This window comes from Pseudorca crassidens, chromosome 9 (genome assembly GCF_039906515.1).
Source record: "Pseudorca crassidens isolate mPseCra1 chromosome 9, mPseCra1.hap1, whole genome shotgun sequence".
Classification (NCBI taxonomy): domain Eukaryota; kingdom Metazoa; phylum Chordata; class Mammalia; order Artiodactyla; family Delphinidae; genus Pseudorca; species Pseudorca crassidens.
In genome coordinates, this window is record NC_090304.1 from 13,968,895 (window position 1) to 13,996,530 (window position 27,636).

General features: G+C 41.9%; 1 protein-coding gene across 18 annotated transcripts in view; it reads left to right on the plus strand.

Moving 5' to 3' along the window:
- AMBRA1 (autophagy and beclin 1 regulator 1) overlaps positions 1-27,636 on the plus strand; it is a 175,915-nt gene that overhangs the window by 8,366 nt on the left and 139,913 nt on the right. For 10 of the 18 annotated variants that reach the window (XR_010946047.1, XM_067749210.1, XM_067749209.1 and 7 more), the window contains 6 exons: positions 21,122-21,375; positions 21,754-21,812; positions 22,682-22,865; positions 23,504-23,676; positions 24,659-24,725; positions 25,277-26,730. Coding sequence is in view for 17 of the 18 variants with exons in the window: in XM_067749210.1 (XP_067605311.1) it covers positions 21,241-21,375; positions 21,754-21,812; positions 22,682-22,865; positions 23,504-23,676; positions 24,659-24,725; positions 25,277-26,730 (2,072 nt within the window). In the remaining variant the exon portion in view is untranslated. Of the gene's footprint in view, positions 1-9,795; positions 9,979-10,104; positions 10,343-14,737; positions 14,819-21,121; positions 21,376-21,753; positions 21,813-22,681; positions 22,866-23,503; positions 23,677-24,658; positions 24,726-25,276; positions 26,731-27,636 lie in introns of those variants that run through there. The other 8 variants (XM_067749205.1, XM_067749206.1, XM_067749207.1 and 5 more) reach the window with 6 other exon arrangements.

Sequence of the window (27,636 nt, forward strand, 5' to 3'; positions counted from 1 at the left end):
TTAGCTTTGCTTTTTAGCTTTGCTATCATTAGCCTTTCTATTTTCACCTCCCTACCTAATGGATCTTTTGTATTTTAGTATTACTGGTTTTGGATTTTTTAAATTATTATTATATTTATTAACCACCTGCTTTGAGCAAGCACTTTCTTTTTTTAAATTAATTAATTAATTTACTTTTGGCTGCGTTGGGTCTTCGTTGCTGCACGGGCTTTCTCGTTGGCGGCGAGCGGGGTCTACTCTTTGTTGCGGTGCGCAGGCTTCTCATTGCGGTGGCTTCTCTTGTTGTGGAGCACAGGCTCTGGGCTCATGGGCTTCAGTAGTTGTGGCTCGCGGGCTCTAGAGCACGGGCTCAGTAGTTGTGGCGCATGGGCTTAGTTGCTCCGCGGCATGTGGGAACTTCCTGAACCAGGGCTTGAACCCACGTCCCCTGCATTAGCAGGCGGATTCTTAACCACTGTGCCACTAGGGAAGCGCCAGTTTTGGTTTTTAAAGTTCATACGTTACCTTTATCTTTTTCTTACTGCTTTCCTATGGTCATTATTGCTATAGCTAATTAGCTGATACGCTTGGTTATTTACTTTATTTCCCTTTATTCATTCACTTATTTATTGGCTCTTGTTTCCATATGGGATACTGTATAACTCTAGACTTTATTTTGGTTTCTATTTTGTTTCCCATTTACATATTCTTTGCTCAAAGTCTAATTGACTATATTGAAGTAATATTAAACATTTTGGCTACCATTCTGCCTAGACTTTACTGGAAAGGGTAAGCATTTTATGGTTATTGTGCCCATTAGTTCTCCTAGCATTCTTTTTTTTCTTTTAAAATAATTTATTGAGGTAAAATTCACATAACACAAAATTAACCATTTTAAAGTGAACAGCAGTTCAGTGGCATTTGCACAGTGTTGTGCAACTACTACCTCTATCTAGTTCCAAAACATTTCCATCATTCCAAAGTAAATTCTCTTTCCAATTGAGCAGTTTCTCTTCATTCCCCCCTTCCACTAGCCTCTGGAAATGAGCAATCTGCATTCTGTCTCTATGGATTGATATATTTTGGCTATTTCATATAAGTGGAATCATCTAGTATATAACCTTTTGTGTATGTATAGACCATAATTTGTTTATCCATTCATCCATTAATGAACTGTTTAGACTGTTTCCACCTTTTGGATATTATGAATAGTGCTACTGTAAACATGCACGTGCATGTACTTGCTTCAGTTGTTTTGGGTACGTACCTAGGAGTGGAATTACAGAGCCCTATGGTAATGTATTTGTTATGATTTTTCCTAAACCATAGGCATCAAAGCCAACATCTGCAGTTTCTATAGAGTGTGTGATGTGAGAGTTGTTGGCTTAGATTGGGATTGAGAATCTCTTTTCGTGTGGTTAATTTTTTGAGGAATTGAGTTCTCCTTTACTCATTTTGTTATTTGCATTTTACTGATGGGATAATTGAGGTACAGCATCTGCATGGTTTTAACTTCATATCTTCTTCAGAGCAAGTCAGTGATGGAACTGGGAATTTAAGACTCTTAATCACGTTCTTTATCTAGGTGACCCACTGAAAGCCATGTGGCATTTACATGAAGCTGTTTGAAATAGGTTTCCTATATTTTATAGTCTCTTGAAGGGATATTGTTCAGGTGGTGTTAAGCAGATGGTTTCTTTCCATAGTGGAGAAGACAAGAGGGAATGTGGTTTTTTTTTTTTTTTTTTTTTTTTTTTTTTTGCGCGGTACGCGGGCCTCTCACTGTTGTGGCCTCTCCCGTTGCGGAGCACAGGCTCGGGACGCGCAGGCTCAGCGGCCATGGCTAACGGGCCTAGCCGCTCCGCGGCATGTGGGATCTTCCTGGACTGGGGCACGATCCTGTGTCTCCTGCATCGGCAGGCGGACTCTCAACCACTGCACCACCAGGGAAGCCCGGAATGTGTTTTATTTGCAACGGAAAAGATATAGATTACAAATTAGAAACAACTTCCTGACTACAAGATACTGGAATGTTACCAAGGAAGATTGTGAAATATCTTTCCCAAAGACTTTGTAACTGTCTTTCTAGGATGATTTAGGTGTGCACTTGTTAAGAAATGAGGGAGATGACAAAGACGACTTCCTGAGGTCCCTGGTAACCGCAGGAAATAGTTGTTTGATGGTTAATCAAACAGTATCTCTGGCATTTTAATGAGTATATTTTCATTTTCCTTATGAAAAAATAATCATTAGAGAGTAGGTGAATTGCTCAAGGTCTCCTGGTAAAATAGATTAGCATTCTGAATCTTCTTGGCTCCCAAGTTGAATGCTTAGGGATGTGTTCTTTATTGTAAATGAGTCTTTTCATGGCTGTATGATGTATTATTGTTATAATTCTTCCTAAACTGTAGGGGGTCAAAGCCAATACCTGCAGTTTCCATAAAGTTGATAATTTGATAGTTGTTGGTTGGGCTTAGATTGGGACTGAGAACCTCTTTCCTATGAAAATGGATTTAGTCTCCTGTTACACATGTAGAAAAGGGAACACATTATCAGTAACAGACTAAGGTAATAGATTTTTTTTTTTTTTTTTGGTTAATAGATTCTTAATGACTAGTTTAGGAAGGGCCAGGTTAAAGTTGCTTGGGTGAAGGTGCACATGACATCAGCATATTTTTGGTTTGTAATGCCTGGAGAAATAGAAGCCAGAAGATGGGCAAATGAACATTAGATTCTGTTGTAGAACTTGAACATAAAAATACTCATTAAATGCAATATTAAGTAGCCAATTTAAATGCTCAGCTCAGGAAGTGCCAAATTTAAGGTGCTCAGAACAACATTAACTCATTCATCTGACACTTGCGGTCTGCATTATGGTAACTCATAAGGGATCTCAGGTCCATTATAAACATTGTGCTTTGAGATCCATGGGTCATTGACTGACGGGGAAACTATGGGAAACTAAGCTGGGAGAGGGTATTACCATTGGTACCTTTAATGAAGGGTTTGTTAGGTTTGTTTATTTTAGTTGAGCTGTGGGAGCATTTGCTTGTTTACTTCTTTGCTACTGAAGATAACCATCAAGTATATTTTATTGAGCTTTCTTGAATTGGCAACAACTGCTACCTCTGCAGGATAAAAGAGGGGGGAGCCAACTTTCCAATACTTAACCATCTGCTGGGAAGTTTATATTTGTTCGTCCACGTAATGTTAATAACAAAACCTATGAAGTGGATGGTGGTATCTCTGTTGCAAAGAACAAGAAAAAGTGTTCCCGCATGAGGGGTCTCAGGTCTGTTACCAGAATTGTGCTTTGAGGTCTACTGGTCCTCATACAGATGGTGAGTGGCAAAGCTGAGATGGAGAAGGCAGCCTTCTGTATTAAGCTAGTGTGTTCTTTCGAGGTGCCTAAGGGATGGCCATGAGAGTAAGGAAGAGCTTTGGTTCTCCCATTCTGCTTAAACCAGAGCAGCTCATCTTTGATCTCTTTTATAGTTTAGTGTTTTCACATAAGATTTCATTTGGAAAAAGGGTTTTGCTTCTATAAAAACAAAAAAAGGAAAGGAAGAAAACATGGAAGACCACTGTGGAATCATGAAAGAAATTAGTTAAGACAACCTGAAGATTGAAAAGATGGCTAATTACATAACTACCAATCAGGAAATCATGTCAGAGTTTGAAGTGACTTGATGTCACAGCCACATGTGCAGTGCAGTTATTCTGTTCCTAGGGAGCATAGGATAGTGGGAAAAGAGTGTGGACTCTAGAGTTTAAATTCTAGCCCAGCCCCTGGGTAGCTGTGGAATTTGGGGATTCTTCTTCAAACCTGGTGTGCACCAGTGTACAATACAACACCTATCTTTCAAGAGTTGTTGTAAGGATAAGAAATATCATGTAAATACTGTGAGTGCCTGGCTCATAGTCGTATCCCCCCCAATGCTAGCTATTGCTAAGATGATGATGATGTTGATGATGGCAATTTTTTAGTGTATTAACATTGCCTTCCCAAATGCCTGAAGCTGCCTTATCAAGGATAGGCAGTCCTTTACCTCTGTATATATGTATCTCATCATGCTTAGCATGTCTGTTTTTGATAAAGTTCATCTTTAAACTACACATGATTCATGAATGCATCTATCATTTATGAAATGAGAAAACTTGAACATCACTAAGTTTTTCATTGGACTTAAAAGAAAGAAGCAGGAGTGGAAAGGAACTCCATACAATGAGTTGAGAGACCTGGGCTTTTGTCTGAGAGCTGCCCTTAGTGAGTCTTGTAACAATGGACAAGTGAATTTTTACCTTTTTAAGTCTCTATGTTCAAAATGATGTCTAAGTCACTTTTAACTCTGCACATCCATGATTTCACCAAAAAGGTTAATTTCTTTTCATTGCCAAAATTTCAAAAAATTACAGCATTAAGGAGCTTTCTGCTGATTTGAGCTGGCAGCTTCTGTTCATACTAATTGAGCATGTCTGGGGCAGTGTTTTGTATAGAAGGACATTGCAGACCTTTTGCCAGCGATCACGAAGAGAAATATGTGACTTGTAGAATATGAGTGGAATTGAAACTAAGAACAATTGTAAAGAAGCTAATGTCACTTGATTTCGGGAGGAGAGCTGGATTCTTCAAACCCACAGCACTTTGTACTTCCTTGAGGGTAACACTCGCCACATATCAACATGGCAGTTATAGTTACAGTATATTGCAGTTGCAGTTTGAAAGCTCTTTGAGGTTGGAGGCCTTTTCTGCGTTGTGTTTGGTTGTTTTTACCTCTCTTTCACTGTCACCTATGATAGGTCCTGGCACATAATATAGTCCCCCCAGACATGCTAAATGGAAAAAAAGGTTGAATCAAAGTCAGCAGACATTTAGAAAATGGATTCTGCCTAAATACACTTATTACACTTATTGAATCTCTTCTGTTGACATGTGATATTATAGGAAAACCTGATAAAGTGGAAAAAGCACTTGTACCTTTGAATGCCAGCTTTACCACTTGCTGGCTGTTTGATCATGGGCAAGTAATTTCACATCAAGCCAGGTTTTGGTCTGTAAAATGGTAGTGGGGTAGGAGGGCGCTCTAGAGATACAGTACATAAAACATTAAGTGCTTAATTGTGGTAGTTGCTTTTTTACAAATGGATGTCTTAAATGTTATCAACAATATATTTTGCACTTCTGCTTGAAGGAGGAATACATTTTCAGGGAAGTTTGTTTGCTATGGCTTCAGTATGTGGGAGAATTATCCCCCCTTGCAGTTTTCTGCTGAAAAGAAATCATTTAGCATTTCTTCTTCCATGGGCCCCTGGGATGGTTCCATGGAGGAGGCAGAGAGGGGGATGGGATCCTCGAAGAGCTGCTGAAGAACTTGCATTTTTGCAGATCTCTTTAGAATGCTATTTGTATATTGTGCTCTCACTGAATGCACCTGGCTCAGCTATGGCACATTAGCACGGTAAACATTTGTCAGATTTGCCCCAGTCAGAAAATTTTCTATACCTGCCATCCTACTTGGCACTTAAATTTTTTTTTTTTTTAGCTCTCTATGATATAGTGATGATAGGTGAAGAAGATAGGCTGCAGGGTAATGTGTAGTATGTATGATCCCATTTTGATACAATAAACAAAAAGTATTAAATGCATGCCTGTTTGTATGAGCAGTGAGTTTGCATGGTTATCTCAAGAGGGAGGGAATGGAATGGGTAGGGAAAGAGATTGACCACAGACTACTGTTTTACTTGTTACAAGAGGCATGTGTTGCCTTCATTTCTGATTAAACTTTTTGTTTACAGGTTATTGTAGGTTTACGTGCAGTTGTAAGAAATAATAGTGAGATAGATCCTGTGTGTCCTTTACCCAGTTTCCCCCAATGGTAACATCTTACAGAACCATAGAATACTGTCACAACCTGGGTATTGCCATTGACACAGTCAAGATACAGAACATTTCCATCCCACAGGATCTCTCCTGATGCCATTTTATAGCCACTGCTGCTCCCCCCCGCACCAAATCATAATGATCTGATAGTGCAGTGGATAAAGTTGCAATAAAGTTTTTGTGCAGATGATCAAGGGAAGATACCCCCTGGGGAAGATGGCCCATCTCCCACTCCCCCGGCCCTATCTGTCCCTGGCAACCTGTTATTTCAAGAATGTTATGTGGGACTTCCCTGGTGGTGCAGCAGTTAAGAATCTGCCGGCCATTGCAGGGGACATGGGTTCGATCCCTTGTCCGGGAAGATCCCACATGCTGCGGAGCAGCTAAGCCCATGCGCCACAATGACTGAGCCTGCGCTCTAGAGCCCGGGAGCCACAACTACTGAGCCACGTGCCACAACTACTGAAGCCCACGTGCCTAGAGCCCGTGCTCTGCAACAAGAGAAGCCACCACAGTGAGAAGCCCACGCACTGCAATAGAGTAGTCCCCGCTCGCTGCAACAAGAGAAAGCCCACATGCAGCAACGAAGACCCAACGCAGCCAAAAATAAAATTAATTTTTTTAAAAAAGAATGTTATGTGAATAAAATCATATAGTGTGTAACTTTTTTTTTTCCTCTTAATTAAAGAAAATTTTTTTTTGCCTGCGCTGCTGGTTATGCGATCTTAGTTCCCCGACCAAGGATTGAACCCAGCCCAGGCAGTGAAAGTGCTGAGTGCTAAACACTGGACCGCCAGGGAATTCCCAGCATGTAACCTTTTGGATTGGCCTTTTTCAATCAGTGTAATTCCCTGTAGAGTCATCTAAATTGCATGAATGAATAGTGCTCCTTTCTTTTCTTTCTTAATATTTATGTACTTATTTATTTATTTGGCTGTGTCGGTCTTTAGTTGCAGCATGCAGGATCTAGTTCCCTGACCAGGGATGGAACCTGGGCCCCCTGCATTGAGAGTGCAGAGTCTTAACCGCTGGAACACCAGAGAGGTCCCAGTGCCCCTTTCTTTTTAATTGCTGAGTAGTATTCCATGGTTTGGATATACTTCAGTTTGTTTAATCACTTGCCCATTGAAGAACATCTGAGTTTTTTCCCAGTTCTTGACTATTACTGATAGAGATGCTGTGGACATTTGTGTACCTTTTTTTGTGCAAACATGCGTTCTCTGGGATAAATGATGTATGGTATATGTTGCTTTTTTCTTTTGGCTATGCTGTGCCACATGTGGGATCTTGGTTCCCCAATCAGGGATTGAGCCCGTGCCCCCTGCATTCGGAGCTTGGAGTCTTAACCACTGGACCGCCAGGGAAATTCCTGTACTGCTCCCCCCACCCCACTTTATTGATTGATTGATTGATTGATTGGCTGTATTGGGTCTTAGTTGCGGCACGCGGGACCTTCGTTAAGACATGTGGGATCTTTTTGGTCATTGTGGCGCACGGGCTCTTCGTTGCAGCATGAGAGCTTCTCTCTAGTTGTGGAGTGCGGGTTTTCTCTCTCTAGTTGTAGCACATGGGCTCTGTAGTTGTGGCGTGCAGGCACCAGAGCGCGTGGGCTCTGTAGTTTGCAGCACGTGGGCTATCTCGTTGAGGTGTGCGAGCTCAGTAGTTTGGCGCGAGGGCTTAGTTGCCCTGCGGCCTGTGGGGTCTTAGTTCCCCAACTGACTGGAGATCGAACCCGCATCCCCTGCATTGCAGGACGAATTCTTTACCGCTGAACCACCAGGGAAGTCCCTGTATTGCTTTTTTAAATTAAAAAAAAAAAAAAGGAAAAAAATTAGAGGTAAAACAACTTATATGATTGCCTTTCAAAGTACATATTCAAACCCTACATTCTTGGTGTACATAACTTATTTATGTTGATTTCTGGTGTTTTGCTCTAGCAACAAGGCAATAATAATAACGCTGTAGTTTTCCTTGTTTCTTTCAACTGATGATCTGTGTATTTATTACACTCACAGCCTACCTGGAGGCAAGTAATGGTTAGTGCTGGTGTGGTTAACTCCTTTATAGATAGGGAGGTTGAGGCATGGGTATTGTGGAATTTGCCTAAGGTTACAGCACTGTGTTCTGACTCAGATTCATTCAGATTTATTCCTTCTCTTTCTGTCTCCTGAATTAACTCTTTGTAATTTTGACCTAGGTGTGAGGACACGAAAAGGATTTTTTTCTGTATCTGAGGTTTAGTGCTTGTTCTGTAGAAACAATATAGAGTAGTGGTTAGAGTATGCACTTTGGCATCTGATTTTTTCTTTTTTCTTAAGTCTTTATTGAATTTGTTACAATATTGCTTCTGTTTTATGTTTTGGTTTTTTGGCCCTGAGGCATGTGGGATCTTAACTCCCTGACCAGGGATCGAACCCACTCCCCCTGCATTGGAGGTCAAGTCTTAACCACTAGACTGCCAGGGAAGTCCCATCTGATTTGATTTTGAATCTCTCCTCCACATGGACAAATCATTTAACCTCTCTAAGCCTCAGTTTTGTGATTTGTAAATGGGGATAATGATAGTACTTATCTTCATAGTGTTGCTGTGAGAAGTAAATAAGATGTGTGGAAAAGTGCTTAGCACTGTCAGGTGTGTAGCACATATTCAGTGAATGTTCGATAAAAGTATTGCTTTAAATATATGTGTTATACTCTGCCACTGGGCTTGTCTTTATCAGTTGGTGGATGATTGGATAAATATTGGGATCTTACTGCCATGTACTTGTAAGGCTTTAAGGTTGCTGTAACTTTTGAGATAAGAATACTTTCTTTTAATGCTATTTCAAATTTAGTCTTATATATACTTATTTAAAAATAGGAAGTGATAGGGCTTCCCTGGTGGCGCAGTGGTTGGGGGTCCGCCTGCCGATGCAGGGGACGCGGGTTCGTGCCCCGGTCTGGGAGGATCCCGTGTGCTGCGGAGCGGCTGGGCCCGTGAGCCATGGCCGCTGGGCCTGCGCGTCCGGAGCCTGTGCTCCACGGCGGGAGAGGCCGCAGCGGTGAGAGGCCCGCGTACCGCAAAAAAAAAAAAAAAATAAGAAGTGATGTTGGATTATATTTATTATAGTATTAGTTTGTATGAAAATATTTTAAAGTTTCTCCTGAGAAACTCATATTTTCTCAGGCTCATAGTAATAGAAAACTAGAAAGTGATTCTGAACTGTTGATTTCCTTCCTTTAATCTGTCCCCCCCAAAAACATTACTTTTCATATTTTCTTCCTAACATTTATCAGTACTTGAAAGTGTCATCATTTTTTAAATTACATAAATAATCACATAAGCTCCTTGAGGGCAGGTATTTCTCATTTGCTGTAGTATCCTCAGTGCCTAGAATAGTGCCGAGTACATAGATACTCAGTAAACACTTGCTGGCTGTCTGTTATTGCTTTTGCATCTTTCCAGTCCCCCTTAAGTGTTTTTTATTTGGGAAGTAGGGAAAATACCATCCAACTTCTAGTCAGAGCTTAAAATGAGTAGGTTCTTAAAATCCAGTGCCTTATTTTGATTGGCTGAGAAATGTGATTGGCAAGGTAGAAGGGCATCTGGACCTTTTAGCATAAGAGCTCTGCATTTAATAATTTGACTTCTCCTTTTCCTGAAGCCTTGAGGGAAATTTTTCCTTTCCCTATTCTAGTCAGCCAAGAACCTGACCTGGGCTGACTCTAACATTGGAGAACACTGAACACAGTATCTGCTGAGCCAAGGACTGAGAGTCAAGCTCTGATACTATCTGAAGGAAAAGCCTGAATTCAAATCCTGCTTTGCCTACTGACTCATCTTGCAAACCTAGATGAATTTCTTAACCTCTTCCAGGTTTAAATGTTCTTATTTGTCTGGTGAGTAATCTTACCTGTCTGGGCTTGTGAGGATACCTGGCTTAATGTTCTCAAAGCTTTTTACAGTACTGTTGCTGTGGCTCCAGGAGTTTCCAGGAACTACTGGGGGCAGTGTGGTACTCCAGGGAGGAGAGCTGGACTCTTTTTCCCAAAGACTACGCAGAAAACAGAAAGATGTGATCCTTCGTGATTTGAAATCGGCTCTACTTCAGCCTCCTAATGTTGTTGGTGGATGAAAGGTATGTTGTTGCCAAAGCCATTAGGCCTGTTTGCCTGAGGCAGCTGGGGTCAGTTCCCATTTCTGGGGTTAAGCTGTTTTTGTTTCTGTGAAATTTCTTCCATCAAAAGCTACTCTTTTTTCTTTCTTTCTTTCTTTTTTGCTTGCTAGTAGGAAATCTCTTGCCATTTTTGTGCACTTAGCAGTAGCCTTCCTGGTCCTCATTCTGTTGACAGCTTGGGACTCAAAAATTGAGCTTCAATTTCTTTTTGGTTCAGTGGTTTCCTCTGTGTTCTTCCTTGAGTTTTCAGGGGTTCTCAGCTCACTGTTTTCCCCAGAAGAGTTTGCAGGTGAAGCTTCGTTTCTTTTCTCTTCATTCTTCTGAGGTAAGTGAGAGTAAGGAAGATTGTCAGTCTCAAATTTGGGTCTTACGGCTTTCTGTTTCTAGCTTTGATCATAGGAGCGTAAACTTTACTGTGTTGCAGACATTAGGTTATATCATTGTGAGTTACTTTAGGAAGCCGTAGTCAGCAAAATCTATAGCAGAAAAGCTGGTGTTTTTTTCTCCCCTTCATTATAATAACAGTCACTAGAATTTTTTAGTTTTATATGTTCAAAGCATTTTGGAAAGTTGTTAGCTTATTTGTGATATACCCTGTAGTGGTCTTCCTTACACAGAGTTTATATATAAAAAACACCCTGGGGAGTGTATGAGAAAAAGATAGATATGAGAAAAAGAGGTTACATTGCTTGTTTATCTCTTGGTAAATTTGGGCTGACAACCTTTTACAGGTACTTGATTCACTATTGTCTCTTAGCCTAACTTTCTAGAGGCAGGCCAGTTGTATTTTAGAGTATTTATAATTCTGAACATAAATGCTGTGCATGTCTACAGTACAGGTGCAGGTTCTATTAACATTTTATTTCTGGTCTTTGGCTGCTTATAAAGGGGCTGTGTATAATTTTGATTGTATAGGTCTTGATTCCATCAAATTATTTGCTTTTAGTTCGTCGGGTGATTAATTAGAGGTACTCTCTGATTCTGCTTCATAGCCACTGTAGTTTCCTTTGCACTTTCTCTTAGAGCTGCATGTGCCGGACTTCTTTGTGTGAAGTCCCATTTATTGTTTATTCTGATTACTGTTGGTTCCTAACTTGGCTTTTACTTAGAAAAGTTGTAATCCTGCCTTGAACTTTTTGCGACTCGTAAGATACTCCAAGGATATTATTCCTTTAAGGTAGAAAGAGAGGGTGTTATTACTTTCAGTTTTTATATGTAGAGTGTGATTTGTTCAAGATTATATAACACCTCAGTGGTAGGAATCAATCATTGAAGCTTCTTACCTATTAGTCTTATCTTTCCCCATTAAATCACATCACTTTTATATCCAGCACTCTCAAGCTCAGAAGATACAATATCCCATATTCCCAACCTTGCTCTCAGAAAATCCACTGCTTCTGTATTTTGTTCTAAATATGCTGTGTTTCAAATATGAGTATAAAGAAGCATTGTTATATGAGTATAAAAAGTACAAAAGACTCCTGTCATCTCTGTATATGTATTTTTTTAGGTTTAGCCCCCCTCCCCCTTAGTAGTGGTAGGGATGGATTTGCCCTGTTCATATTCTGTTGCCTGGCCTTGTCTTGATTAATGACATGTACATAATGAAATGACTTGTTGAGATTAGTTAATGGTACAAAGTTTTCTCTTTTTGGAGATATTTGACTCGTAGAAATTGAATTTATGACCTCGAACCAACAGCACTACCTATAACTAACCACTTTTTTTTCACCTAGGTGTTGCTATTTATGAGAGTTTGGTGTTTGTTTTGGGCTTTCCTCACAGTTGGATATAAATACACACACATATTCATTCTCTTCTATGTTAGGCACTAAAGTAGGTACTGGACTAGGACAGACATGATTTTTGCCCTCACAGAGCTTATAGTCTAGTGAGGAAGATAGAGCCCTAACAAGGCATTACGTACACTGGGTATTAGGTAGTAGTGTTTTAGTTATCTGTTGCTGTACAGAAACCACCTCTGATGTGTGTTTTTTTTTTTTCCAAAACTGGCAAGCATTTCTCCAATTCTCAGCAGACACTGACCAGGTGTCCGACAAATTTAACTCAGTTCTGACGCTCTCTACCTGGATATAGCATCTGATCCCACAGGTTTAAGGGCTCAGTCCCAAAAAACTGCACCCCCTCAACTTTAGACGCTGATTGCAAGTCCAGGTTGTAACCTGTGCTTCTGATTGATGGGCTATAGGTGGTAGGTTCCCACAACCCCCTTTTTGGGTTGGACTAATTTGATAGAGTGGCTCACAGAACTCAAATATTTACTTATATTTACCAGTTTATTATAAAGGATTCAGATGAACAGCCAGATGAAGAAGTACATAGGGCAAGATCTGGAAGAGTCCCAAGCACAGGAGCCTCTGTCCCTGTGGAACTGGGGTGCATCACCCTCCTGGGCTGTGAATGTGTTCACCAGCCTGGAAACTCATCAGATCTTGTACAGTAGTATGTATGTATGTATGTATGTGTGTGTGTATGTATTTTTTATATCCATTTGTTTACTCATTTGGTTGCACTGGGTCTCAGTTGCGGGAGGTGGGCTCCTTAGTTGTGGCTCGCCAGCTCCTTAGTTGCGGCATGCGGGCTCCTTAGTCGTGGCATGCAAACTCTTAGTTGTGGCATGCATGTGGTATCTAGTTCCCCGAGCAGGGATTGAACCTGGGTCCCCTGCACTGGGAGCGAGGAGTCCCAACCACTGCGCTACCAGGGAAGTCCCTTCAATAGTTTTTATAGTGCTTAATCTGCAGGCCCATCTATCCCCTTTCCTGTCCCAGAGGTCAGTGGGTGAGACTGAAAGTTCCAATCTTCTAATCACTTGGTCTTTCTGGTGACCAGCCCCATCCTGAGGCTTTCTGGGGGTACCTCCCTAAGTCACCTGTTAGCATAAGTTTAAAAGAGACTCCTTATGAATGACAAAAGACTTCTATCACTCAAGAAATTTCAAGGGTTTTAGGAGCTCTGTGCCAAAAATGGGGACTAAGACCAAATATGTATTTCTTATTATAAATCACAGTATCACAGCACCTCCATATTTGTGGCTTGAGACAATGATGTGTTTCTCACGATCCTGTGGGTTAGGAATTTGGGCAGGGTTTGTCTGGTTCGTTCTTCTGCCCTGTGTCGCATCAGTTGGGGTCACTCATTTGTCTGCTTTCAGCTGGTGGCTGGGCTGGGTTAGACAGGGCATCAGGGTTTCAACTCATTGGTCTGGCACCTTCAATGTGGCCTCTCCTAGTAGTGTCTTATCATCCAGGTCTCTCTATATGGTCTCTGTCTCCAGTGGGACATCCTGAATTTCCTTGCAGCCTGGTGGTTGGCTTCCAAGAGTGAAAGTGGATGCTGTCAGTCGTGGAACTGGCACATTATCGCTCCTGCCATATTCTGTGGTCAGAGCAAGTCACAGGGTCAGCCCAGATTCAGGGAGAGAAAAATATGTTCTTATCTCTTGATGGGCAGAGCAGCATGGGAGTAGGGTAGAAGGAATTGATGGAGACTGTCCTTGGAGAGAACCTATCACAGACAGGTAGACTAAGTTAGTTGTGGAGAATCCTAACTCTAGTAATGCACGGAGGTCACTAGCATATGTGTCTGCCATGTGGATGAGAAAGGGCTGGTATGAGGCTCTACATTGAAGACTCCCCTTTTTCTTTCCTCAGGTGTGTTGATGTCATATTTCATGTTTGACAAAGGGGTATGCACAGACATGACAGAGTATGTTCAGTTACATTCTTTGTTGACCGTGTTTTTTGAGATTTATGTTCTATCCTGGTTGCCATACAAAAGTAAATTCCTGTGGCATCTATCTCTGTTTCCTAATAGGTAATTTTTTTATTTGGATGGAGTTGGTAGGTTTGTAGGGTAAACACATAGTAGCTGAATTTCATGATATAGTCTTATTTGGCACTTTATCAAATTCAGAGTATTTATGGTCAAAGGTTTTGAAGTCCCCTTTTCTCGCAAAAACTATGTAAATAAGTTGCTGTAAAGGAAGGAATGAGAATTTTTTTCATTTTTCCTCAGCATTTTTTTTTTCTGGCCGTACCGTGGGGCTTGTGGGATCTTAGATCCCCCACCAGGGATTGAACCCATGCCCTTGGCAGTGAAAGCGCAGGGACCTAACCACTGGACTGCCAGGGAATTCCCCTCAGCATCATTCTTTAATTTCTTGACCTTTGAGGAAATGAACATTAAAAATAGAAAGCAAGCTGATATCCAGTTGATATGGTAAGACAGTGAAACATTGATTGAGGCCTAATACATGTGAGACTAGTACATGAAATAGGGGAGAGACCACATAGGAGAATTTATCTCAGGCATTAGGGAGTTTTCTGTTGTAATGAAGTATGTAGACTCTGGAGCCAGACTGCCTGGGTTTGGATTCTGAATCCAGCACCGACAGTGTGACTTGTTCTCTTAGGGCCTTATGTACCTGAGGATTGTAAATGAGTTACTTTATGTAAAGTGCTAAGAACAATGGGAATGAAAAGGACTATGAAAGTGTTAGTTATTATTATTTTAACCATTATCTCGAGATTTTATTATTTTTTTTAAAGGTTACAGTGGTAAGATTTTTTTTTTTTTATATGAAATGGTTTGGAGACCTTTGCAGTGGACAGTCTCATTTTGCCTAGAAGAATTTGTCTTTAATTAGTCTGATTGTTTATAGGACTTTGTGGCCTTAAATATTTTTTTCTCATTAGATTCTGTAATTCTTCATTATAGAATGAAGGTATTATTTTGGTACAAGCACTGGAATTATATAGTAGCAAGCACTTTTCATTTGGTAAGTCTTTTAATCCCTGTGGTAATCCTATCATATACATACTGTCTTTTACGATGATGAAACTGGAGTACAGGGAGGTTAAGTAACTGTTCCAAGAAACCTTCATGTACCAAGAAACCTTCATGTACCAAGAAAATGACAGAGCTGGGATTCAATTGCCAGTCTGATTTCAGGACCCATATATCACTATACTATACTATCTCTTATTTAGAAATTATGGATGAAAAAATTAAACAAACATTACTTAAAGTTTCTCTATCTGGACTTAAACCACAATTAGCAGTTTGGTATATCCTAGGATATCCTTTAGTACTCTGCATACAGTAGATACACCACTCAGGTAATAGTTGAAGTTCTTATGCTTCCAGGTGTGTTTGCTTTCAGAGTTTGTTACCTGATAACAGTTCTAGATTTGTGATGCTTTGCCCCAAATTCCCTGCTCCCCTCCAAGTTCAGTCTACTCTAGGAGTCAGGCGAGAGCTATATAGAGGCAGGGATGGTTGCTGCTGTGGTGCTTACATTTTTGGACTCGGATCATATATGGTGTCATTTGAAGTGTCCTGAAATGCCCTGTAGAAAGTCCTATTAATGAAAACCGAGCTGCCAGTTGTAGAAAACCCTGTGTATTTCCACCCACATGGAGTTTCTAAAGAGTACTGGGCCACTTTTAGGCCTCTAATTAAAGGCCTGACATTTTGTAGTTAATTTTCCAGTTGTTGGGAGAACTCTACTTATGCAGGTGATCCTAGGTTTAGTATTTAAAGGTTTTTTTTTTTTTTTCTTTTAAAGAGTTAACCCTCAGGACTTCCCTGGCGGTCTATCAGTTAAGACTCCGTGCTTCTAGTACAGGGGGAGCGGGTTTGATCCCTGGTTGGGGAACTAAGATCCCGCATGCCACGTAGTGCGGCCAAACAAAGAAAAAGCAAAAACAACAAAAAAAGAGTTAACCTTGGGTTGAATCCTGTATGTTATTTTGGGATATATGTTGGTATTACATGGCTGATTTGACTCTTAGACTTTGCCTACATGGGCATAGTGAAGTGAAGAGAGATGCAGTTACTCAAATAAATGAGATCATTGGACTGCATTTTAACAGTGCTTCCAGGCCTAATAACTTTCTGATTCATACCCCTGGAATGCTATTGGTAGGGAGGATTTGGGGTGTGAATTATTAGCCAGGTTTTCCAGATATAGCTCTAAGTTGTTGGTTCTGTTTTTTAATTCACTTTTTATGTAGAGGTAGCCCAAATCTCATTTAATTATTTTTGCTACACAAATGAGTGCGGTACTTTCCCTGAGTACTTTTTATTTTGTTGTCTGGTAACAGCCTTTGAAATGTTTCTTAGGAATCTGCTACCTTGGAAATTGTGGCATCTCAGGTCTCAGAGGTTTTAATTGGCCATATTGTTTGGTGAGGGAAACCGTGGTGAACCCCAAAGAGGATTCAATAATAATGACAACAATAACAGCAGTGGTCTTAATGCTCCACCACACTTTTCTTATTGGAGCCTCACAACAACTTGATGAGGCAGATATTGCAATTCCTATTTACAAAGGGGGCAGAAAAGTCTCAAAGAGGTTAAATAACTTGTCCAAAGTCATATTGCTTGAAGCTGGAGTGAAATTGCTAGCATAAGGTGATCAAATTGCAAGGAGAACCTGTAAGTCTGACTTTAGTTTCCACTGGGCTGTGCATAATCTCTAGGTGACTTTTATTAGTGCTCGTTAAATATAATTTTGTCCTAGAATTAAGCAGAGAAAACCTTCCAAGGTGGTTATCTTCCCATCTTTTTAGAGTGATCATCATATTATGGGGGGTGGTGGTTAGAAATGGGGTGGAATAACAAATAATATTTGTGTTATGTACATATCCCAGTCGTGCCCTTTTGGTTGTACGTGCACGAGGCTTTTGGTGATTGAGGATTGATTCCGGGGGCCTGTGAAATGGTATCACAAAGACTCTTCTTGGCACCCTTTGTCCCGATCTGGTTTAAGGGACAGATTGGGAAACTTGTTTCTTCCTCCTTTTTAAAAAGAGAAATGAAAAACACACTTGACTGGCACTTCCTCCTCAGCAACAGGCCTGCCTGACTGCAGTTTGATTTAGCTCCTTTTGTTCTTTATGGAGAACAAAGTGAAATTTCTTCTCAGGTGGCTGTAAGGAGTGTATCAGGAGAAGGCCCCTTATCCTTTTAAAGAAACAGAGCAAATATTTTTTCTTCAGACAAAAGAGAGACTGTGCAGTTGTTTTAGTTCCTTTGACTTCTTGCCATCAGTCAGACTTTCTCTTGTTTGAACTGTTGGTGTGTTTAGGTCTCTGGGAATTGGTAGACAAGCTCTTCAGTAATCTTGAGCTTTAGTTTTTGAATTTTCTTGATAACTGGTATTTGTAGCAGCTCTTCCCTCGTCTTTCTGATTCCTGTAGGAACTTCAGACTGCATCACAGTTTTCTGAATCATCCAATGTTTGTGACCTATATTTTCTTCCTCTTGAGTTACACGATGTCAGAAGGTCAGACTTTTTTTAGGAATTGGACTGCTGCTGTGTTCACCACATGTTATAAGATTATAAATGGTTTAAAAGTACCTTTAATGTTGCACTATAGGGCAAGGAACCCTCAAAACTCATTTCTGCTGAAATTCTCTATATTAGGTAAAAGAATGATTGGCTCTAAAAAAAATTATAAGCTCAGTTAAGGTTTAAGGTGAATGGATGGGAACTGTATTTCAGATTTGTGGCAGTTTCACTTCCAGACTTTTGGTCTTTAAACCATGAGTTATCAGGGTCACCAAGGAGATTATTTCTTTCCAGTTAGTTCATCCTTAGTTTATGCAGGAGGTTGGCCTGCACTGTGTTGACATATTCATTGTGTACATAGTATTTATATTGTAGCTACTGGGGGATGAGAGCTGTACTACAAGGATACAGGCTAGAGTGTTCCTCAATCAATCCTTAGGGAACTTTGTGCTGTATGCGACTAGGAACTTGGAATTATGTTTTTCTGTAGAATCTTTCTCGCTTTTTAAATTTTAATATTCAGGGAGAAAACATTTCAGCATAGGCGATAAGTATTTTTCCTTCTGTATTTGGATGCATCTAGTTGTGTACTTTTTAGATTGCAGCCTTTCGTGAAGTGTAAAGAGCTGATTATTGTTTGACTTTTTACAATAAGCATTTATTACTTTTTAAATTAAAAAAATGAAAAGAACACTGCCTTTTCTGTTGATTGTCACCTATAATTCTGCCACCCAAAGAGAACCATGGTTAAAACTTTTTATATTTCTCTTCTGTCATTGTTTTTTTTTATGATTTTAAAAATTTTATTTATTTATTTTTGGCTGCATTGGGTCTTCGTTGCTGCGCGTGGGCTTTCTCTAGTTGCGGTGAGTGGGGGCTACTCTTCGTTGCAGTATGCGGGCTTCTCATTGCGGTGGCTTCTCTTGTTGTGGAGCATGGGCTCTAGGCGCACGGGCTTCAGTAGTTGTGGCATGTGGGCTCAGTAGTTGTGGCATGTGGGCTCAGTAGTTGTGGCTCACGGGCTCTAGAGCGCAGACTCAGTAGTTGTGACACATGGGCTTGGTTGCTCCGCAGCATGTTGGATCTTCCCAAACCAGGGCTTGAACCCGTGTCCCCTGCATTGGCAGGTGGATTATTAATCACTGTGCCACCAGGGAAGTGCCTCTATCATTATTCGTAAAGATTAAAAAAAAATAAAATTTGGATCATACTGTATATATAATTTTCTATTCTGCTTTTTTCACGTAACATGTATTTTTTCACATTATTAAATATTTTAAAAATAAATTTTGAATAGGTAATTTCAAAAATAAAAATGACATAAAACAAAAACACTGAGAAGTCTAGCTTCTGTCTTTGTCTCCATTTACCTTGTCCCTTCAGTTCCTAATAAGTGACCATTAATTTCTCCTCTTTTTCAAAAGTTAGCCTTACTATATATGTTGTTTTGCTCCTTGCTTTTTCCTCCTCTGAACAATGTATCTTGGAGATCTCTTGCTGTTAGTACCCATAGAATTTTCCTTACGGTAGATTAGTCATTTAGTCCCCTTTAGAGACTTGGGTTGTGCCCAATTTTTGCTATTACAAACAATAAGAAGTAGTAATTAAAGGGAAAAAAATTAAGCATTTACTCTGCTTCAGTTATTAAGGGAAAGTTCTTTCCAGAAGAATGCCAGCTAATAAATGTAGAAATAATGATGGAATTGGAAAATCAACGTATTCCAGCCCCCAAATGAAATAATTTAAAAAGGAATCATCAGTGACTGCTAAATGATTAAGCAAAAGGTTGAAGAGGAACAGCATATTCACATGGTGCCGAACGTTAGCCACAGATCAGTAGTTGTAAAGGGGGAAATATACCTTTATAAAGAGAGCTCTGGCTGTTACAGACTCAACCAAGTGATCATGTTTTGCCAGATGATCATGTAATTTACCAGGTCTCACTAAATGGAACAGTCTGAGAATATGATGTGCTGCATTATGAGATGAGGTACATAGGCAGCATCACCTGAGAAGCATTTTTGCCCAAGCCTCTTAACCTAAATCTAGTCAGTGTTTACAGGAAGTATTAGGGATAGAGATGCAAGTTAAATGGCACTGTGAGGAAATAATCAGACAAAACTAGGATGTAACTGTCAACTGCAAGTCAACAAGTCAACTCTCCTGGTCTTTTTAAAAAGCTTGTGTTGTAAACAACCAAACAAGCATAAACAGAACCAACCAAAATAAAACTTGGAGGCCATTCTAGAGTAAAAGAGACTAAAGAGACATAACATCCAAATTCGTTGCTTGAACCTTGATTGGGTTCTGGATTTTTTTTTTTTTTTTTTTTTTGCGGTACACGGGCCTCTCACCGTTGTGGCCTCTCCCGCTGCGGAGCACAGGCTCTGGACGCGCAGGCTCGGCGGCCATGGCTCACGGGCCCAGCCGCTCCACGGCATGTGGGATCTTCCCGGACCGCGGCACGAACCCGTGTCCCCTGCATCGGCAGGCGGACTCTCAACCAGTGCGCCACCAGGGAAGCCCTGGATTTTTTTTTAAGACACTTTTTGGTGTATTTGGTGTATTAAAGGCACAAATGATAATGCGTGTGATAATGGTATTGTGGTTATGAAGTTACATGTCTTCATTCTTAGATGCACAGTGAGGTATATAGGATTAGAGTATCTCAATGCCTGCTGAAATGGTTCGCAGGAAAATTAAAACAACCCTTATATATCTCTATCCATAGAGATAAATGAGGCAAATTTGACAATATATTAGCAATTCTTGAGTCTAAGTGGTGAGTAGTTGGTATTTATTCTACTGTTTTCAACTTTTCTGTATATTTGAATTTTTTCAAAATATAGTTGAAGAAACAGTGTTGCAATGAATGAGGTTTATATACGTATTCTTTTCAAATGTCATTTCATTGGGCTGCATATTCCATTGTTTGGAGGGACCACAATTCTTTAATTGTTGCACATGTGTATATTTTGCTGCTATTTGACATTTTAGTAGAATTTGTGTTTATTTTGTGACAGTTTTATACAGTTAAGGCTTGCAGTGGATGAGAAAAAGGAATTGAAATTTTTTCTTCTCTTTCCTCTGTCCTCTATTCTGGAACTTGAGTGGGGAAGAGAAAAAGAGAATGAGAAAGGTACCTCTAAGTGATTCTGTGCACTTGCTTTTAGGTAGGAGATAGAATTGAAGCTGCTGCATAAGAACCATACCTTAAGTAATAGCCTTTTAAAATCGGTTACGTGTCCTTTAGTTTGGAGGCTGCCCAAGTGATAAGGAGGACTACTAGCAACTAGGGAAGCAGCTTGGCACAGAGCGGGGAGTGCAGATTTTTTTTTTTTTGGCTGTGCTGTGTGCCATGCAGGATTTTAATTCCCGGACCAGGGATTGACCCTGTGACCCCTGCATTGGAAGCACGGAGTCCTAACCACTGGACTGCCAGGGAAGTCCCCAGAGTGCAGATATTGTGTTGTGATTTGTTTTGTTTTTGACAGGGTTTTAGACCTTTTGGTTAGTAAAAGAGTTTTTACTGCCTGATAAAAAGAATAACTCCTTTACACAATGGTCTCTTCTTTAGATATAAGGCTGAGCTATGGAGGATATGGGAGGAATTTAAGGATGAAATATTCTTGGAAGAAAAGTTCTGGGAGCAGGGTGTTTTCTGAGAAGATGTCGTTAAATATGAAAAGAACAGTACTTTCCTCTTTGAGCTAGAATCATATTTGCAGTGGGAACCTTCTCTGACTGCAGAATAGATGTTCTTTGACATTAATGTCTATACCTTAGATTTCCATGAAGGCAACTTACAAGGACCTGAATGGCCTCATTTTAGCTGCTTCAGCGTGTAGAGCTATTGCTCGCTCCTTCTCTTCCCGGGCCTGGTGTGACAGTGGCTACTGAGGACCATGAAGGTTGTTCCAGAGAAGAATGCTGTCCGGATACTCTGGGGGCGAGAACGGGGCACTCGGACCTTTGGAGCTCAGCGACTTCTGCAGGAGCTGGTGGAAGATAAAACCCGGTGGATGAAATGGGAGGGCAAGGTGAGAAAAATGGGTGTTTTTCACATAGGAGTTGTAGGGGTGACAGTAGAATGGGGCCTTAGAATGGGTTAATGACATAGAGTTGGGGTATAATTTATTTTGTGTAGGAGAATTGATATATCTAACTTGGTTTTTTGTGGGGGGAGGTTTTAATAAATTTGGAAGCATAATGGGCTAGAAATATCATTTTTCTTTAGAGCTAGATATTTTTCCTGAAGGTAATTTAGATTTATCTCTCTCAATTTGTAGCTTGATCATTGTCTCCAGTTTTTAAGCTTACACTGTAAATACTAGTCTAGAATGGTTTGGTGCTTTTGAGATAGAGTGAGCCATAGTTTATAAATAATGTATTTTAACTTTTGTTTGTTTATTTCTCAGAGAGTAGAACTGCCGGATAGTCCACGCTCTACCTTTTTATTGGCCTTCAGCCCAGACAGGTACCACCAAGTCCTTACCTAAACTTTACCTGAGACTTGTGACAGCATTGCTTTCTGTGTATTTGGCCTAGCTTGATCTTCCAAGACAAATCCCTAAAGGCTCTTTTTTTTTTTTTAAATTTATTTATTTATTTTTGTCTGTGTTGGGTCTTCTTTGCTGCGCGCGGACTTTCTCTAGTTGTGGCGAGCGGGGGCTACTCTTGGTTACGGTGCGCAGGCTTCTCATTGAGGTGGCTTCTCTCGTTGCAGAACACGGGCTCTAGGCGCGCGGGCTTCAGTAGTTATGGCTCGTGGGCTCTAGAGCGCAGACTCAGTAGTTGTGGCACATGGGCTTAGTTGCTCCGTGGCATGTGGGATCTTCCTGGACCAGGGCTTGAACCCGTGTCCCCTGCATTGGCAGGCGAATTCTTAACCACTGCGCCACCAGGGAAGCCCCCTAAAGGCTCTTTGAAGCACTGAATGAACAGAGCTTTGCCAGTGTTATCAGAAAGGGAAAGAAAGTAGGTGAGCAGTGCTAACCATAAAAATAATGGGAATAAGCAAAGGAATCTATGAACGTCGAGGATCAGAACTTGGAAAGTTTCTCAGTAAGAATCCTTTGCCTGTGTGGTATAGGCCACCAATAGTGTGATAGTTTTCCCTGCTGGAAAGAATATTCTCTGAAGGGGTTATGTGTCTTCTGGGGACAGAATGGAGAAGCCGAAAGCTTTTAAAGATGAGAATGTTTCTGTTGTTTGTAATGCCCAAGTTGTAGTATTTATCATGTTGGGATGGGGAATAAGTATCAATTTTCATTTTTGTCCAAAGCTGATAAAGTTTGTTACCCTCCCACATGCTTCACATTTACTTCCTCCTCTTTGATTCCCTAGGACTCTCTTGGCCTCCACCCATGTAAACCATAATATCTATATCACGGAGGTGAAGACAGGCAAGTGTGTTCACTCTCTGATTGGACACCGCCGCACTCCATGGTGTGTCACTTTTCATCCCACCATCTCAGGCCTTATTGCTTCTGGCTGCCTAGATGGGGAGGTTAGGATTTGGGATTTACACGTAAGTGTTTCCTTTTCTTTGGTATTCTAAATGCAGAGACTTGTTTACCCTTGGGTTCTTAACTCTGGAGGAGAGACTAGCCAGGTTCTTCGGACTATATCTGAGTACTTACTCAGTAATCATTGCCTACTTACTGATAGGGAGTCTAGCCGACAGCCCTCCGTTCTAAGATGACACCCTATTTAACTGTCTGCCCATTGTGACATAGTATAGGACACTCTAAGACGTCTTCAGGATGGATTTCTCTTGTTTTAGATCAAGGATTGTACTGTATTCTGATGATGATCATCAAAGCAACGTGCTCCTTGTCCTGGTGACTGGCTAATGGGTTGTTGTGCACCATGTCATGCACCAAGCTTGAGTTTTCACAGGCTACAGAAACAGGAGCTGTGCGGGTGCTCATTGCTTATGGATTGTAAATGACAAAACTGAGCTGACAGTAATGTTTTTCTGATAAAGTTGTGACACTGCCAGATCACTGGTTTTGTACGTCGTTTTCAGAGGACATACTTAAAGTAGGCCCTACAAGTAGTCGTTTTATGTTAAATGGACCCTTTTTTTTTTTTTTTTTTGAAATTGACATCTCAGGCTGCTGGCAGCTTGTAACCTAAGAATGTCTGGGATTTGTTCATTCATAGGGTGGCAGTGAAAGCTGGTTCACAGATAGCAACAATGCCATTGCCTCCCTGGCTTTCCACCCTACGGCTCAGCTCCTGCTGATTGCTACTGCCAATGAGATCCACTTCTGGGATTGGAGTCGACGGGAGCCCTTTGCTGTGGTGAAGACAGCTAGTGAGATGGAACGGGTCCGGTGAGTGCTCTGCCCACCAGCAATGTCTGGCGTAGGATTAACATGGCAGAGAGCATTCACCTGTGCTTTCACCTCAGGAGACAGATTATTATCTCCGTATTATCCCTGCTCAGGGCAGGGTGTTATCCCTATGGCTCTTCCTGCTTTTTAAGCATCTGGCTAATCAGCTAGGAAGCAGTTCATATTGTTCATTTCAGCTGTTCCATATTGGCCTCATCTTCTGGTCTCTGTAGACTATGGCTGTTAGAATCTTTTTTAGGTTCAAAGCTATCTGGTTTGGTATAAAGCTTTTTTTTTTTTTTTTTTTAATAATCCTGAAAGGTATTCAGGTGGTGGGTAGCTTGGTGGCTAAGTTGCTCATCCCTGGTTTTCTGGAAATGGAAAGTGGAGGTGTAGATATGTATCCAATCTGCTAGTAGATATTTACATATTTAGCTTTCAAAATCAGCGCACATAGTGCCTGAATTATAGTTGATGCATTGTTTTCCTTTGGTCCTCTTGGTATCGCAGTTGGATATTAGCTAATTTTCTAGCCTCAGCTATGTCACTTGATGCTGAGACTGTTCCTTGTCACCAGCACTCATGCTTCTTGCCAGTGTAGCTGCTGTGTGAGGGGAGATCTGAACCTGTGGCAGAGTATGGGAGCATTCTCTGCTTTACTATTATGATGGGCTCTTAGACATGAGCAGCTGTGTGCTTAACGTAGCTAGCTGCTTCCTGGGATGGAAGCCCGGGTGTTTTTTGAAATTATTTTTGCGATACGTATTACCTTATTCTGGCAAGTGTGAGGACGTAAGAAGAAGTATTGAGCTTTATTACTTTAATCTGTTTGAAAGTTTTGGAAGTCTGTAGCATTAAGTGGATACCTCGGTGATCCCACAATTGTCAGTAATGATTTCCAGACGTTTTCTCACAGGTTTCCTCTTCTTGGTTAACATAATTTCTCTCTCTGTGTCTCTGTCCCTTTCTTCTGTGCTTTCAGTCTGGTGAGATTTGATCCTCTTGGACACTACTTACTCACAGCAATTGTTAACCCCTCTAATCAGCAGGTAAGTTAGTCAGCAGTTTCAACTCTGTCTAAACTGTGGGTTATTTTCTCAACTAGTGCTCTAATTCTGATTATATTGGACTTCAGTTTTCAATGTCCAGGTGTTTCTTTCCAGTCAAGATTCAAAACTAGCTTCAGACTGTACTCAAAGTTATAGCCATATCGTGACAGGGGAGTCCATTCTGAAACCCCTGAGTGATCGTCCCAGTAGAAGTAACCAGGCCGTGTTGGATAACTTGTCATTCATGTGCCTCTGGCTGGTTGACATTTTGCTTCCCCTTACTGCCTCCATGTCATGGAAATGCCTTTTGTAACAGAGTTGGTTTGCCAGCTGTACTCGTTCAGAAGTGTTGCTAATTGGAAGTGAATAATTTAATGCCATATGATGATTCTGAATCTGGAACCAGTTAGTTCTCAGTACTTCAAGGATGGAGTTGTTGCCTCTCTAGAAAGGTTTTCCTTGGATGATTATCAGTAGTTTTTCTTGATTTACCGGCAAGTTCTACCTAACTACCTGGCTCTGCCCCCGCCCCACCTTGGTCCACGTTGCAGGGTGATGACGAACCAGAGATCCCCATAGACGGAACAGAATTATCGCATTACCGTCAGCGTGCCCTCCTGCAGTCACAGCCAGTGCGCCGGACGCCTCTCCTCCACAATTTCCTGCACATGCTGTCCTCCCGCTCCTCTGGCATCCAGGTGGGAGAGCAAAGCACAGTGCAAGATTCTGCCACCCCCTCACCCCCACCGCCTCCCCCTCAGCCCTCCACGGAGCGTCCCAGGACTTCCGCTTACATCCGGCTCCGACAGCGGGTCAGTTACCCCACAGCCGAGTGCTGCCAGCACCTTGGGATCCTGTGCCTTTGCAGCCGCTGCTCTGGCACTCGAGTTCCTTCCCTCTTGCCACACCAGGACAGTGTACCCCCTGCTCCTGCCAGGGCTACTACCCCTTCCTTTTCTTTTGTACAGACCGAGCCCTTCCATCCCCCGGAGCAGGCCTCATCAGCGCAGCAGGACCAGGGCCTCCTGAACCGGCCGTCTGCCTTCAGTACAGTCCAGAGCAGCACTGCCGGCAACACGCTCCGCAACCTCAGTCTGGGTCCCACCCGTCGCTCTTTGGGAGGCCCTCTGTCTAGCCACCCTTCTAGGTATCACCGAGAAATCGCTCCCGGGCTGACAGGATCTGAGTGGACCCGGACAGTGCTCAGTCTGAACTCCCGCTCTGAGGCGGAATCCATGCCCCCGCCCAGGACCAGTGCCTCTTCGGTGAGTTTGCTGTCTGTGCTGAGACAGCAGGAAGGTGGCTCTCAAGCATCTGTGTACACTTCAGCCACAGAAGGGAGGGGTTTTCCAGCTTCAGGGTTGGCAGCTGAGTCAGATGGAGGGAATGGCTCCAGCCAAAACAACTCGGGCAGCATTCGCCATGAGCTTCAATGTGACCTGAGACGCTTCTTTTTGGAGTATGACCGGCTTCAGGAGCTGGACCAGAGCCTGAGTGGGGAAGCGCCCCAGGCCCAACAGGCCCAGGAAATGCTCAACAATAACATTGAATCTGAGAGGCCAGGCCCCTCCCACCAGCCCACCCCACACAGCAGCGAGAACAACTCCAACCTGTCCCGCGGCCACCTGAATCGCTGCCGCGCTTGCCACAATCTCCTGACCTTCAACAACGATACCCTGCGCTGGGAAAGAAGTGCACCTAACTACTCCTCTGGTGAAGCCAGCTCCTCCTGGCAGGTCCCCAGTACCTTTGAGGGCATGCCCTCGAGTGGCAGCCAGTTGCCACCTCTCGAGCGGACTGAGGGCCAAACGCCGAGCTCCAGCAGGCTGGAGTTGAGCAGCTCTGCTAGCCCACAGGAGGAGAGGACTGTGGGGGTGGCCTTCAACCAGGAGACAGGCCACTGGGAACGAATTTACACCCAGTCCAGCAGATCTGGAACTGTGTCGCAGGAGGCCTTACATCAGGATATGGCTGAGGAAAGCTCCGAGGAAGATTCACTCAGGAGGTGAGCAGATGCTTTCCTGTCTTCTCCTGTATCCCTTACTTTCCTCCTGATATCTCTTCCTTCAGTCCTGTGGGTGTTGTGGCTGGATCTGGAGTGTCTGGGATCCATGCATCATGCATCTGGTTCTGATTTCCCTAGCTTCCATTGCATCTTCTTGGAAAATCTTGCTGTGGTGGCGGAAAGAGGATAAGGCCTGGCAGTATGAGTCAGGTGACTCGGCTTGCTCCTTTTCTGGCTAAGCTCATGTGACGTTAGCCTTGGAGGAGAGTTGTAGATGAGGTTAGAGAGGCATGAGGAGGTAAAACCGTTGACTTCCTCTGCTCTGCTTTTTTGGCCTTCTCCAAGGATTGTATGTGCAGGACTGGTTATTGTGAAACAACAAAATGTCCCAGAGAGACTAGGAAAAAGTAGTAAAAGAGAACCCTGCTTAGGACAGATTAGTGTATTGGGTCTTTGATTGTGTTGCTTTGGACAAATTCTGAAACCATATCTTTTGGAACACTGCAATTTGACAAAAGGAAAAGAAAATAGTACGTATATATGTCAAGAAAAAGTTTTTTTGTTTTTTAGCGATATATATTTTTTGGACAGCAAGTTAGTTGCTTAGTTAAGATTCTTTGAGTAGATCTTCCAGATGGACATTCACCTCGAGGTGGAGAAGAAGAAATTCATAGAAGGAAGGCCTCTCCATACTTGGATTGGCATCCCAGGCAACTCTTTCATGGAAGAAACAGAGTGGGTGTAGTTGATCGCCCACCACATGTTCCGTGTATGGCTGTGTGCGCATCTATCTTGATTTATTAGGGACTTCTTTCTGTAATTCTGTAAAGGTCAAATCTAGCATAATCACCAACTCCCAGAATATGCTTGTTGGATCCAAACAGCATATTGCTGTGCATTACATCC